At 32.7% G+C, this 14,352-nt stretch overlaps 1 protein-coding gene across 3 annotated transcripts in view; it reads right to left on the reverse strand.

Annotated features, from left to right (window-relative positions):
* Nucleotides 1–14,352, reverse strand: part of LOC149804269 (ras-related protein Rab-11B-like) — a 58,397-nt gene that overhangs the window by 30,283 nt on the left and 13,762 nt on the right. For all 3 annotated transcript variants that reach the window (XM_089938232.1, XM_089938224.1, XM_089938239.1), the window contains exons 2-4: nucleotides 11,040–11,120; nucleotides 6,526–6,637; nucleotides 3,426–3,509 (exon numbers count right to left, since the gene is read on the reverse strand). In XM_089938232.1, the coding sequence (XP_089794358.1) occupies nucleotides 3,426–3,509; nucleotides 6,526–6,637; nucleotides 11,040–11,085 (242 nt within the window). In that variant the 5' untranslated portion in view covers nucleotides 11,086–11,120. The remainder of the gene's footprint in view (nucleotides 1–3,425; nucleotides 3,510–6,525; nucleotides 6,638–11,039; nucleotides 11,121–14,352) is intronic.

Genomic DNA, 14,352 nt, shown 5'->3' on the forward strand with positions numbered 1-14,352 from the left:
TGTTCATAGACAACACAATGAAGAATTAAAGTCTGTATATAAATTTGTGTTGCCGATAAAACTTTACTGTAACTGTTCATTGACAACACAATGAAGAATTAAAGTCTGTATATAAATTTGTGTTGCCGATAAAACTTTACTGTAACTGTTCATTGACAACACAATGAAGAATTAAAGTCGGTATATAAATTTGTGTCGCCGATAAAACTTTACTGTAACTGTTCATAGACAACACAATGAAGAATTAAAGTCTGTATATAAATTTGTGTTGTCGATAAAACTTTACTGTAACTGTTCATAGACAACACAATGAAGAATTAAAGTCTGTATATAAATTTGTGTTGTCGATAAAACTTTACTGTAACTGTTCATAGACAACACAATGAAGAATTAAAGTCTGTATATAAATTTGTGTTGTCGATAAAACTGTAACTGTTCATGGACAACACATTGAAGAATTAAAGTCTGTATATAAATTTGTGTTGCCGATAAAACTTTACTGTAACTGTTCATAGACAACACAATGAAGAATTGAAGTCTGTATATAAATTTGTGTTGCCGATAAAACTTACTGTAACTGTTCATAGACAACACAACGAAGAATTAAAGTCTGTGTATAAATTTGTGTTGCCGATAAAACTTTACTGTAACTGTACATAGACAACACAATGAAGAATTAAAGTCTGTGTATAAATTTGTGTTGCCGATAAAACTTACTGTAACTGTTCATAAACACAACGAAGAATTAAAGTCTGTGTATAAATTTGTGTTGCCGATAAAACTTTACTGTAACTGTTCATAGACAACACAATGAAGAATTAAAGTCTGTATATAAATTTGTGTTGTCGATAAAACTTTACTGTAACTGTTCATAGACAACACAATGAAGAATTAAAGTCTGTATATAAATTTGTGTTGCCAATAAAACTTTAACTGTTCATAGACAACACAATGAAGAATTAAAGTCTGTATATAAATTTGTGTTGTCGATAAAACTGTAACTGTTCATGGACAACACAATGAAGAATTAAAGTCTGTATATAAATTTGTGTTGTCGATAAAACTTTACTGTAACTGTTCATAGACAACACAATGAAGAATTAAAGTCGGTATATAAATTTGTGTTGCCGATAAAACTTTAACTGTTCATAGACAACACAATGAAGAATTAAAGTCTGTATATAAATCTGTGTTGCCGATAAAACTTTACTGTAACTGTTCATAGACAACACAATGAAGAATTAAAGTCTGTATATAAATTTGTGTTGCCGATAAAACTTTACTGTAACTGTTCATAGACAACACAATGAAGAATTAAAGTCTGTATATAAATTTGTGTTGCCGATAAAACTTTACTGTAACTGTTCATAGACAACACAATGAAGAATTAAAGTCTGTATATAAATTTGTGTTGTCGATAAAACTTTAACTGTTCATAGACAACACAATGAAGAATTAAAGTCTGTATATAAATTTGTGTTGTCGATAAAACTTTACTGTAACTGTTCATAGACAACACAATGAAGAATTAAAGTCTGTATATAAATTTGTGTTGCCGATAAAACTTTACTGTAACTGTTCATAGACAACACAATGAAGAATTAAAGTCTGTATATAAATTTGTGTTGCCGATAAAACTTTAACTGTTCACAGACAACACAATGAAGAATTAAAGTCTGCATATAAATTTGTGTTGTCGATAAAACTTTAACTGTTCATAGACAACACAATGAAGAATTAAAGTCTGTATATAAATTTGTGTTGCCGATAAAACTTTACTGTAACTGTTTATAGACAACACAATGAAGAATTAAAGTCTGTATATAAATTTGTGTTGCCGATAAAACTTTACTCTAACTGTTCATAGACAACACAATGAAGAATTAAAGTCTGTGTATAAATTTGTGTTGTCGATAAAACTTTACTGTAACTGTTCATAGACAACACAATGAAGAATTAAAGTCTGTATATAAATTTGTGTTGCCGATAAAACTTACTGTAACTGTTCATAGACAACACAACGAAGAATTAAAGTCTGTGTATAAAAGAACTAAGTCCTGTTATCATCCAAATCAACACAGCCAACATGCAAGTGCATCTATTTTTAGAAAGAGGGGTTTTCTTAATGTAACCACTCACTTTATACCTTTGTTACAATGCTCCATTGATAGGGTTGCAAATATAAGGTTTTATTATTTGTCTACATACTTGGTGTAATATTAGGCATTGGTTAAATAGTATTTGCTTTGCTTTTTTTCTTCTTCGTATTTTCACAAAAATGAGTGAACTCAGCATACAACGTAGACCTTACACCATCTCTCAAATTCCACAACATAGCATTGTCCCCTACATAATTGCAATTTAAAGCTAAATCTTCAATAACATAAGATTTTGACTCTGCTTTCTATGAATTGTACAGTTTCCTGAATATATTTACCCAATGGTTTACGAAAAGAGACAATATAATAAAGTGGTATTTCCCAGACTCAGCAATGTCTGCCATTATTTCTCCCATGACAGGATCACTTATGGTTCCAAACTGATGTTTATGAAGAAAACAATGTACATGCAGCAGTTAAAATATTCATGTTACCCATTCTATTCTTAAAACAAACATTGCAAATTTACCTAAGTTTAAGTTTCGAAACACAAGTTTGTATATTTTTACCATCAAGGGATAATTAGCGGAAATCGGGCAGTAATAGTTGCTAACTTATTTGGGAAAAAGCAAATCATCATTCAGCTATCAAAACACATGCCTATGAATGTGAAAGAGTTTATATGTTTGCACAATTGATATCAGCACCAAATATCTGATGGCTTGAAGCATAAAATTTGCCTTGAGGTATGACATAACACCGGAACTAACCTGGCCAAGGTGAGGTGGCATCTCAAAATGGATGGTCATTCAATTTTCCTCTAAGCAAAATCACAGGACAAAGTCATTTTTTTGCTTTTCTGACAGAAGAAGGCAAAGTTTACCTGTTTTAGGCAACTTTGTTACCCACTTCACCTAGTAGTGTGATCCCTGTTATGCTATGTGAAATCTAGCTTGAAATATCAGCATTGATTCTTAAACAGAAGAGAAGTGTCCTCCCTTGTATTATTATATAGTACATGTATAACAAGTAAATTGTAAGCAACAATATGAGTCCCTGTGAGAACGAATAAATGCGCACATGAGATGAGCCTCAAACTGTAATCAATTTTCTGTGTCTCGATCTGAACTTGAAAACGTTTTTAAAGGGGTACCTGTTTGTCCATTTTATTACCCGGGTTATTATCAATGGGTGGGTACCCAGTACCCGTTGGCATCTTTAGTAAGTATATGTGTACAAGGTAAAATATATTTAAATATACGAATAGTGCCTGAATTCTTTGAATTCATTATATTAGGCAGCACAGCATGTACACGGAATACTTACACACTTGTGATTGCCCTGTATCTTTCTTGCCCAGCAGTGTCCCATATTTGTGCTCTCACTGTCTTTCCCTTTATTTGTAAATTTCTAAAAGGAAAATGCATTTACATTATGTATCATAATCATCTATGCACTTTGCTAATAATAAACATGTAGTTAAATCTCAATGCCTTGCAACACAATGTATATGTAAAAACCTAATCTAACAAAGTCATACACATGTACCTAAATCTCAATGCCTTGCAACTCTATTTATATGTACAAACCTAAACTGACAGACATACACACGTACCTATACATTGCCTTGCAACACAATGTATATGTACAAACCTAAACTGACAAAGACATGCACATGTACCTAAATCTCAATGTCTTGCAATACAGTGTTTACATATATAGACCTAATTGGACAAAGACTTACACATGTACCTAAATCTCAATGTCTTGCAACTCTATTTATATGTACAAACCTAATGGGACCGACAAACACATGTATCTAAATCTCAATGTCTTGCAATTCTATTTATATGTACAAACCTAATCTGACAAAGACATACACATGTACCTATATCTCAATGCCTTGCAACACAAAGTATATGTCCAAACCTAATCTGACAAAGACATACACATGTACCTAAATCTAAATGCCTTGCAATACAGTGTATATACAGACCTAATTGGACAAAGACTTACACATGTACCTAAAAATAAATGTCTTGCAAAAATCTATTTATATGTACAAACCTAATCTGACAAAGACATACACATGTACCTAAATCTCAATGCCTTGCAACTCTATTTATATGTACAAACCTAAACTGACAGACATACACACGTACCTATACATTGCCTTGCAACACAATGTATATGTACAAACCTAAACTGACAAAGACATGCACATGTACCTAAATCTCAATGTCTTGCAATACAGTGTTTACATATATAGACCTAATTGGACAAAGACTTACACATGTACCTAAATCTCAATGTCTTGCAACTCTATTTATATGTACAAACCTAATGGGACCGACAAACACATGTATCTAAATCTCAATGTCTTGCAATTCTATTTATATGTACAAACCTAATCTGACAAAGACATACACATGTACCTATATCTCAATGCCTTGCAACACAAAGTATATGTCCAAACCTAATCTGACAAAGACATACACATGTACCTAAATCTAAATGCCTTGCAACACAGTGTATATACAGACCTAATTGGACAAAGACTTACACATGTACCAAAAAATAAATGTCTTGCAAATCTATTTATATGTACAAACCTAATCTGACAAAGACATACACATGTACCTAAATCTCAATGCCTTGCAACTCTATTTATATGGACAAACCTAAACTGACAGACATACACACGTACCTATACATTGCCTTGCAAACCAATGTATATGTACAAACCTAAACTGACAAAGACATGCACATGTACCTAAATCTCAATGTCTTGCAATACAGTGTATACATATATAGACCTAATTGGACAAAGACTTACACATGTACCTAAATCTCAATGTCTTGCAACTCTATTTATATGTACAAACCTAATGGGACCGACAAACACATGTATCTAAATCTCAATGTCTTGCAATTCTATTCATATGTACAAACCTAATCTGACAAAGACATACACATGTACCTATATCTCAATGCCTTGCAACACAAAGTATATGTCCAAACCTAATCTGACAAAGACATACACACGTACCTAAATCTAAATGCCTTGCAACACAGTGTATATACAGACCTAACTGGACAAAGACTTACACATGTACCTAAAAATAAATGTCTTGCAAATCTATTTATATGCACAAACCTAATCTGATAAAGACATACACATGTACCTAAATCTCAATGCCTTGCAACTCTATTTATAAGGACAAACATAATCTGACAAAGACATACGCATGTACCTAAATCTCAATGTCTTGCAAATCTATTTATATGTACAAACCTAATCTGACCAAGACATGCACATGTAGCTAAATCTCAATGCCTTGCAACACAGTGTATAAATAAAGACCTAATCTGACAAAGACAAACACATATACCTATATCTCAATGCCTTGCAACACAAAGTATACGTACAAACCTAACCTGACAAAGACATACACATGTACCTAAATTTAAATGCCTTGCAACACAGTGTGTGTATATATATATATATATATATATATATATATATATATATATATATATATATATATATATATAGACCTAATTGGACAAAGACTTAAACATATACCTAAATCTCAATGTCTTGCAAATCTATTTATACGTACAAACATAATGGGACATACACATCTATCTAAATCTCAATGTCTTGCAAATCTATATATATGTACAAACCTAATCTGACAAAGACATACACATGTACCTAAATCTCAATGCCTTGCAACACATATAAAAATATAGACAAGTATTTGTGTGATTTGTATTTTTAACCTAGCTTAAAAAAAATTCAGTCATATTGCTATGATGTCTGCAGCATGGTAGTTTATAGTGATGTCTAGGACTAGGGCATCATGTCACCAACATGTGGCATCATGTCCCATCCAGTGTCACATTATCCTGACACCAGACTAACCAGTCTTCACACTAATCTTTTATTGCTGAGTGCTTAGTGAGGCAGCTGCTATTACTATTTTTGTCTTTGGTGTGACTCTGCTGGGGTTCGAACCTGCAACCTCCTGCATCTGAAGGCCAAAGCTCTAACCATTTAGGCCACCAGAGAGGTCGATCCAATATCTAAACATGCAATAATTTTTCCCAAAAATAGCATTATCATCTCAACATGGTTCATGAAACTATTCTGTATGTAAACTGATGGTTGTCCATTACTTTAATTGCATGTAATTGTACTCTAGTTTACTTTAAGGTTTAAAAGTGTTATAGCAGGAAAGTGGTACAACAGAAATATAGTGTATATAGCAGGATCATACCTCACAAAATTGTCTGGTTAAGTTATTCGTTAGTATAAATAACAAAGGGAACTTGCATAATCTGAAAATAAGTGATAATATATCAAGAAAACAGCCATAAAATACGGTACAAATTATAAAATATTTTTTTAGCAATAATTTACCTGGTAGCAAATTCCACACCTATGGTGCTCTTGCTCTCGATATTGAATTCATTTCTGGTAAATCGAGATAGAAGATTGGTTTTCCCAACTCCGGAGTCTCCTACCAGTACAACTGAATGCAATGAAAAAGTCATTTTCTTTGTGATTTTATATATATATATATATATATATATATATATATATATATATATATATATATATATATATATATATATATATATGTGTGTCATGAATGAGTGGTCTTCTACTAAGTAATAGAAACGAGCAAAAACCAACACATTTTGTAAAATTCAACAAATAATTTATTTCCCTGGAGTACAATGTCAAATTTTAAAACAGAACTTACAGTAATGTGAATTAAATCACAAATAGTAAAAAAACGTTCTATCACAAGTCTTAACAAATAGAGTTCCAATTAGATTCCAGTGGTTTTTAAAATAAGATCCAGTGCTGAAGGCAATAACGTGCCTGTAGTCTTAAATGTGTTGATGCACCAGTAGCCTGAAGTGTGATGAGAAGCTAAGTCTTCCAATTATTCACAATAATATAATCTAAATTGTCCTTGTCCAAATTTACCATAATTCCAAATTAATGTCTCTGCCCAATACTTCTATTTAAGAGCACTTATATTTCCAGTGAATAATAATTTAAATAAATAATTCCACCTAAATCAAATTCTGAACACAACAATAAGATTATTTCTGCTTCAAGATGTTATGGCAGGAGTGAAAAATAACTCAGTTAGACAAGATTATAAAAAATCTAAGACACAAAGAATAGCCAGAATGTAGGTCCAAAGTTCATGTCTAAAAATTTCTAAGTTGTACATAGATAAAATCTATCACTAAAATTATAATAAAGAATGTAGTAATGAATATATAATTTGTGTGTACATAAATTTACATAAAATAACAGATAACGCTATGGCTCATCAATTTCTATGTCACAATAAAATATCTTTCAGCATCCGCAACAAATCATAGTCATGTAAAGTTTTACAAAGACAATGGTTTGTCTGTTTTATTTCTTTGTCTTGTCTATGATTTGTATTTGATTTTGAAAAAGACTCATTAAGAGTCGAAAGTGCTTATGCTAGCTAGATACTAGTTTTGCACTGTTCGTAGTCAGTTTATTATGTTATATATATATATATATATATATATATATATATATATATATATATATATATATATATATATATATATATATAATAATAATAATAATAATAACAATGAGGACTTTGCATAGCACCTAATCTTTAGAAGCTCTAAGCGCTTAACAACATTAGACAACACCTATAAGATAAAAAACATATAATAATATTATTACAAAAACAAACACCATGAAATTAGAAAAACATTAAAAAATAAAAAACATGCTGAGAATATTTCAGGTAGGAAACATTATTAGGTCTTTAAGTTTGTTCTTGCAGTCAAAATAAGTGTGTTTTGAGAGCCCTCTTGAATGTGATCTCTGTGTCTTTATGTCTAAGTTCAGTTGGCAATTCATTCCACGCTGCTGGGCCCTGGTATGCAAAAGAACGCTGTCCATATGACTTTGTTTTCATAGTGGGAATAATGAGTATACGATTGTCAGAAGAGGAGCGTAAGTATCTTGCTGGTGTGTACACATGGGTGAGGTCAGACAGGTATGTTGGACTAGAGTCCGACAGTGAAACATAGCACAGAGAACAAATTTTGGGTTTGATTCTGGATCGAATGGATAGCCAGCGTAGGGTACAGAGCAGCGGGGAGGTGTGCTCTGATCATGGTACTCTAAGTATGATCCGAGCAGCTGTGTTTTGAACTTTTGAAGTTTCCGGAGTAGATATCGAGATGAACCAGACAGAATTGAGTTACAATATATTATCATGTATTACAAAAGACAGTTTACAGAAGACAGCTGTGGACCACATTTTAGAAACTGCGAGTCCAGGACCAGAAAGTGAAAGTCTTGGAAGCATGAACTCTCACTATCAAAAACTCTGTAAAATGAAAGAAAATGAAAACTAGAAATAAAGTCACAGAACTAGGATGAGCCTTTCCTCAGTGCCTGAAAATTGACCCAAATGCAAAATGTAACCACTGTTGTAGCAGGGCATAAAAAAAATAAAATCAAAATCAAATAAGTTTCTCAATATTTACCTAAAAGTGTTTACAAACATTACAGTTCTGGTATTAATTGCTCTGGTGTTAGAAAATATATGCTCCTTCAAATTAACATAATATTAATTTATACTAACTGTTTGAAAGAGATCATTCGTGTGTTGTGACACAATCATGAAATCAGACTAACTTTTGTACGAGATCATATGTGTGTTGTGACACAGTCATGAAATTAAACTAACTTTTGTACGAGGTCATTAAGTGTGTTGTGACACAGTCATGAAATGATACTAACTTTTGTACGAGATCATATGTGTGTTGTGAAATACTACAGAGGTTCAAAATGTCTAAAATATTCTACCTGATATAGGCAGGACCAGACAAATCCAAACTTGCCCTCAAGAGGTCTGAGTTTGCCCGAAAATATGAAACCACAATATCGCTAAGAAATTTGATGAAAAAAAATTAAAAATAAAAATGGGATGTTTTCTTCAAAGTGTTTAACATTTAGTTTAGAAGTAATGAGTTCATTTTGTTTAACTTTCACTATTTTGTACACATAAAATAATATACCCTAATAATTAAAATTACCACAAAAGATGTACCTAATACAACATGTACATAGACTGACAAATGTCTACAAAACATCAGATCATGTGGTGAGTCAGCCACGAATACTCATGAATAAATTCAATAATATAAATTTCTTGCATGCATTACAGCATCATACCGGCCGCTTTTCTTGGCAACAGATTTGCTGATTTGTCTGAGGAAACTTTGTCTAGATTCCTTTCTTTGACTAGATATGCAATATTCTTCTTTTTGACTACATCATCAATAATGAAAACCTGACATGGAAATGAGGCTTTGTCATGTAATTATCTGCCATACAGTTTTGGTACACTGATTGCAGTTTTAGAGAAATCATTGTTGCTAATCATCAGAGATAAGTCCTTTTTATTTCCAGAACACAACTATAACACTATGAAATCTCACTAGTTATGCCATCTAACATCTATCAACCTAGTACAGGTCACGACAAATCCACTTTCCTAATGCCAGGGGCTAGCTCACTTTTGACTCCAGCAAGCTCAAGTTTGGAATATAATGTTTAGTTCATAATGCTTTATAATCTGCAAGTTCTATACTATACAATATTGTCACAGTATATTCATCAGCACCTTGAAATAGTGTTTTTATGTGTATGTGTTTATATTCTATACACACCTACAGTTTCATTCATTTACTGATTTTTTTTTCTAACAAGAAACAGGTAAGGGTAAGTGACCTGTTATAAATTTAGGGCTAGCTTAAATCCTCCTAGGGGCAAGATTAATGGCCTAGGAAGCAAGTGACTTTTATAAAATCTGTCAAGCCCTGACCTAATTACCTCTAAATCAGTTACAAGGATCAAAACAATCTCTGACAGGCCTACTTTGGACAGTCAGTGAACCCAACACATTTCGTTTGACCAAAAACTCTGCCAGGCAAATGCACTTCAACAGTAAGCATTCACAATATCATGGCTTTATAAGAAAATGCAAAACTGGCATTGACACTGACTATAAAATAGAAATGGCAATCTTTGACAATGTTTACTGAAATAAAGAATTGCAAGACAACTTAAATTGCAAGCATTTTTATGTGACGAAGCACAAAGTACATATGCATACACTAAATAAAGGTGCAGATATGTGTAATGTCAAGTTCACAGTGTAATTTTAAAAAAACTTTCAGAACATAAAACATTATGAACTAAACATAACCCCTCTCTAATTTGTTTGTACTTCCTTGTATAAAACTGCACTACAAACAACTGATTCACTGAATTTGGCAGAAGTGCTGGAAAGAAAATAAATACATAGGAGATCCCCTTTCTGATAAGCTCACCTTTTCTTTATTCAAGTAAAACCTTTAACATTAAGGTTTATCTAAGGTGTGGACCATTGTACGATGAATATGAACATGGATGCCAAAGTGACTGCCACCATTAACTTTTGAATTACTAATAATTAAGGTGAACTCAATAACTGACATGATGAATTTAATATTTCTAAGATTCCCTTGCTCTGGCATCAGAATTCCAGAAACGCTTTTTGACTAGTGGTCAGCCTAAGACTGGAATAAAATGATTGCAATGTTATCCGTGTTTTATACATGCCATATATACTTGGTTACAAGTTTAGTTCAGCGGCCAACAATACAGACCCTGCTGTGCCAATGCATACTGTACCAGCAAATCTGGGTTTAAGCTGTTTGTTCTATTGATTATTCCTAACAAACGACAGCTCTGCAGGTGCATTATGCGACTGGCAGATCAGAATCTAGTTCTCTGCAGCTGGATTTGGTTAATACATATCAAAATGCTAAAAATTAATATTAAAATATTATCTTGTATCATATACATACTTTTCCATATAAAATCATACTGCTCTTCCCCTGAAGCTGAGGCCATATTGACTGTGTGTGTATCGTGACTTCTATTTCATGCTGTAAGTAAAAGTTATAGAGTAATCAGTAAATAATCACTTACACATCGGATCCAACTGCAAACTTCAAAAACCCAGATACTCCACTGCATAATGTGCCAGTCAATCTGGATCAAAGTAGTTTGGAATAATCAGGAGAATCAACAACACCGACACTGATCTATCAGAACATCATGCAACAGAAGACCTGGGTTTATATTTCTTACAATTTGAAAGTGAGTATATAAGGTGTATTCTACGATTATTATTAATTCATCTAAATTCATCAGTATCTGTTTTCAAGGTTTCAAAGAAAAAGATATTTTGGTCAGTACTTAAATTTGTGGAATGGAAAAGGGATAATATTATTTCCACCAAAAAATCTCTTTGTGTCTTTATCTTTAATTCCACAGTTTATAACAACCATAAATCCATGAAAATCAGAACTCATCCAAAAAATACAGTAAATTAATGACTCACGATATCAGAGAAGTGTATATTGCAAAAACTAAAAAGAAACTATTTAATGCAAATTATTACATTTGACCTAATGAAATAACTGCTAGAAAAAAACTCTGTCACCTGATTGTTGTCTGTCAATCTGTCTGTTACCTCTCTGTTTATCTCCTCTAAGATCTACAGTCTATATTCCTGATCCTTTCAACATAAGTGTACAAGTTAAATGCCAAAGCTCTCTGCAGGCATTTGACAATGTGACTGGCAGACCCTCAGTCTCTAGGGATTTGGGGTTCTGATCAGAAAACTGAGGGTTGCGATGTGAAAAGAGGGAGCTTATCACTGGCCACAAAATCCAGGCAAATTTTACAAGTTTATGAATCTTATAAACTATAATAATGCTACCATCTAGTTTCATTACCATTTTTATTTTTGATTCTGGGCTTGAAAAGTGAAGGCCCTGGGCCCATTATTAAATTTCCACAGAATGCATAGTCATAGAAACTTAGAGGCCCAGGGATACCATTTTAAGGTCCAGGATATGCTGGAAGTGCTTACAGAGATTTCTGATCAGCATATCAATAATCAAGGTATCTATGATTGGGATACAAACCCAAATTCTCCAGAATTTGACCACTGGACAACCTAGTGACTTCTCTTTCTTGTATGACCAAATAATATCCCACACACCCCGGTCATCCCAGCCTTTCTAACTTACAATACCAATAAAAAGAAAATAATGCCCATTCAAGTGCAATTTCCTGCCAATTCACCAATACCATTCCAAACTTGTTTGGATGCTGATAAGAGAATAACCATGTCAAGTTAGTTACTGATTTATGCACGTCTTTGCAAATTGGTCATCATAAATTCCCAGTCAGCCTATCTATCACCACTAGTATTCAAAAGGATCAATGATTATGTGTTACAAAAGTACACTTGTACTGAACATAAAAGCTCTCAAAGTAGCAGTGTTGGGACAACGAGTGCTGTCAATTAGACTCATATATCACAACCTTACAGGGGTGGTGGCGTGATTGGAAGGGGGAGGCTTCACTTGGCACATTCAGCTCAGTTGAGACTATTTTTCTTCAAACAGCTGAATATTGTACATACCATCTATTACAGCCTCACCAATTTAAAGCAAGGCCGAGTCGGTAATGGTGAGAAACTTGTAAACTTATGATGAACAGATTGAACAGAATCTAATGAGACCTTGGAAAGCTTTCCTGGAACATGCTTATATAATTAATGATGTCTATGGCAACATTATCAATGGCTTGATTAATAAGGAACTTTATCAGCTATCTTTGTACATATCTTTATCTAGTACATTATCTCCATTTCTATTCCAACAGTATCAATATGGCGCTATTTATAGGACACAAAATTAATAAAGTCTGGAAAAGTGTACCATTTGTTTATGTTATACAATTAAACTTTTGATTTTGTATACCATTAAGGATCAAATTTTTAACATGTTTTCTAAATACTGTTAAAAATGGATAGTCTATCTTTTGTACATTTTTCAATTAATTTTTTGTATCACGATAATGATCAAAAGTCCTAATATATCAGAGATCCTCGAATTATTTTAATTTGCTGAACATGTATGGTAGATCAAAGGGTTTGACTGGCACATACAAAGACAACTGGGTTCTCAAATATCAAATACATAAGACTATCTTCAATTTCTTACTGATTAAACTGCCTATTAAGATGATGCCACTTTCAGGGGACTATGTCCAGTTTACAGAATGTTTCTTAGTCAGAAAATCAGTAGAGCTGTAAGAGAATAAGCTTGCTTTATCATTATTTTATTTCCCAATTGATTACCCCAATTGACTACCCCAAACAATTACCCCAATTGACTACCCCAAAAAATTACCCCAATAGACTACCCCAAACAATTACCCCAACTGACTAACCCAAACAATTACCCCAATTGACTACCCCAAACAATTACCCCAATTGACTACCCCAAACAATTACCCCAATTGACTACCCCAAACAATTACCCCAACTACCCCAAGGTTGTTACTACATACTAAAGCAAGTCTTCACACAACATTGTTTGTGTCAGAACAGGACACCTGTAGCATAAAATGTGTTATGTTGAGGCCAGAGTTAAGAAAAAAATATGCAATCACAGCAAACTAATTTTCATCCTCCAAGACTTATTTGGAGATCTGATAAAAAATCTTCACTGTGCAATTTTACCTGTAATGCCCATTAATTACATAATACATATTTTCAAGGTAGTATGTCAGCTTATTGTCAATTTATATTAAATTTTAAAAAAATGTAGAGTGAATTCTAAAGTATAATTTTCTGAAAGAAAAAAAGTGATTTTTTTAAAATAAATAGTTTGAAAAGAAACCAGTTAATCATGGAGGGATAATACTAACAATAAAGCACCAAAATATCCAGAATAAAAAATTACACATTTTCCAGTATATTTAATAATTAGGTAAATCAATTTCTTTTCTTGTCACAACTAACTTATGTCTTCTTTGAATGTTTTTATATTCAATTTCACAAATTTATGACTGCTATGTTAACTTTCAGAAAAGACATCAGCCAAGAGCAATGATATAAACACCGCGCCACTGTAGCTCGGTGGTTGAGTGTCATCCTTGTAATACAAGAGTCACAGGTTCGGTACTCAACTTGGTCAGCTGTCTTGGTGTATCCTTGGGGAAAAGTACTTGGCTCCCATTTCCTTGACATAATATAGCCAATAACATGTGTAATGTGCCACTAAACAACAAAATCAACCATCTGTTTTATAACTTATT

This window comes from Sinohyriopsis cumingii, chromosome 2 (assembly GCF_028554795.1).
Source record: "Sinohyriopsis cumingii isolate HCF-2022 chromosome 2, ASM2855479v2, whole genome shotgun sequence".
In the NCBI taxonomy this organism is placed as follows: Eukaryota; Metazoa; Mollusca; class Bivalvia; order Unionida; family Unionidae; genus Sinohyriopsis; species Sinohyriopsis cumingii.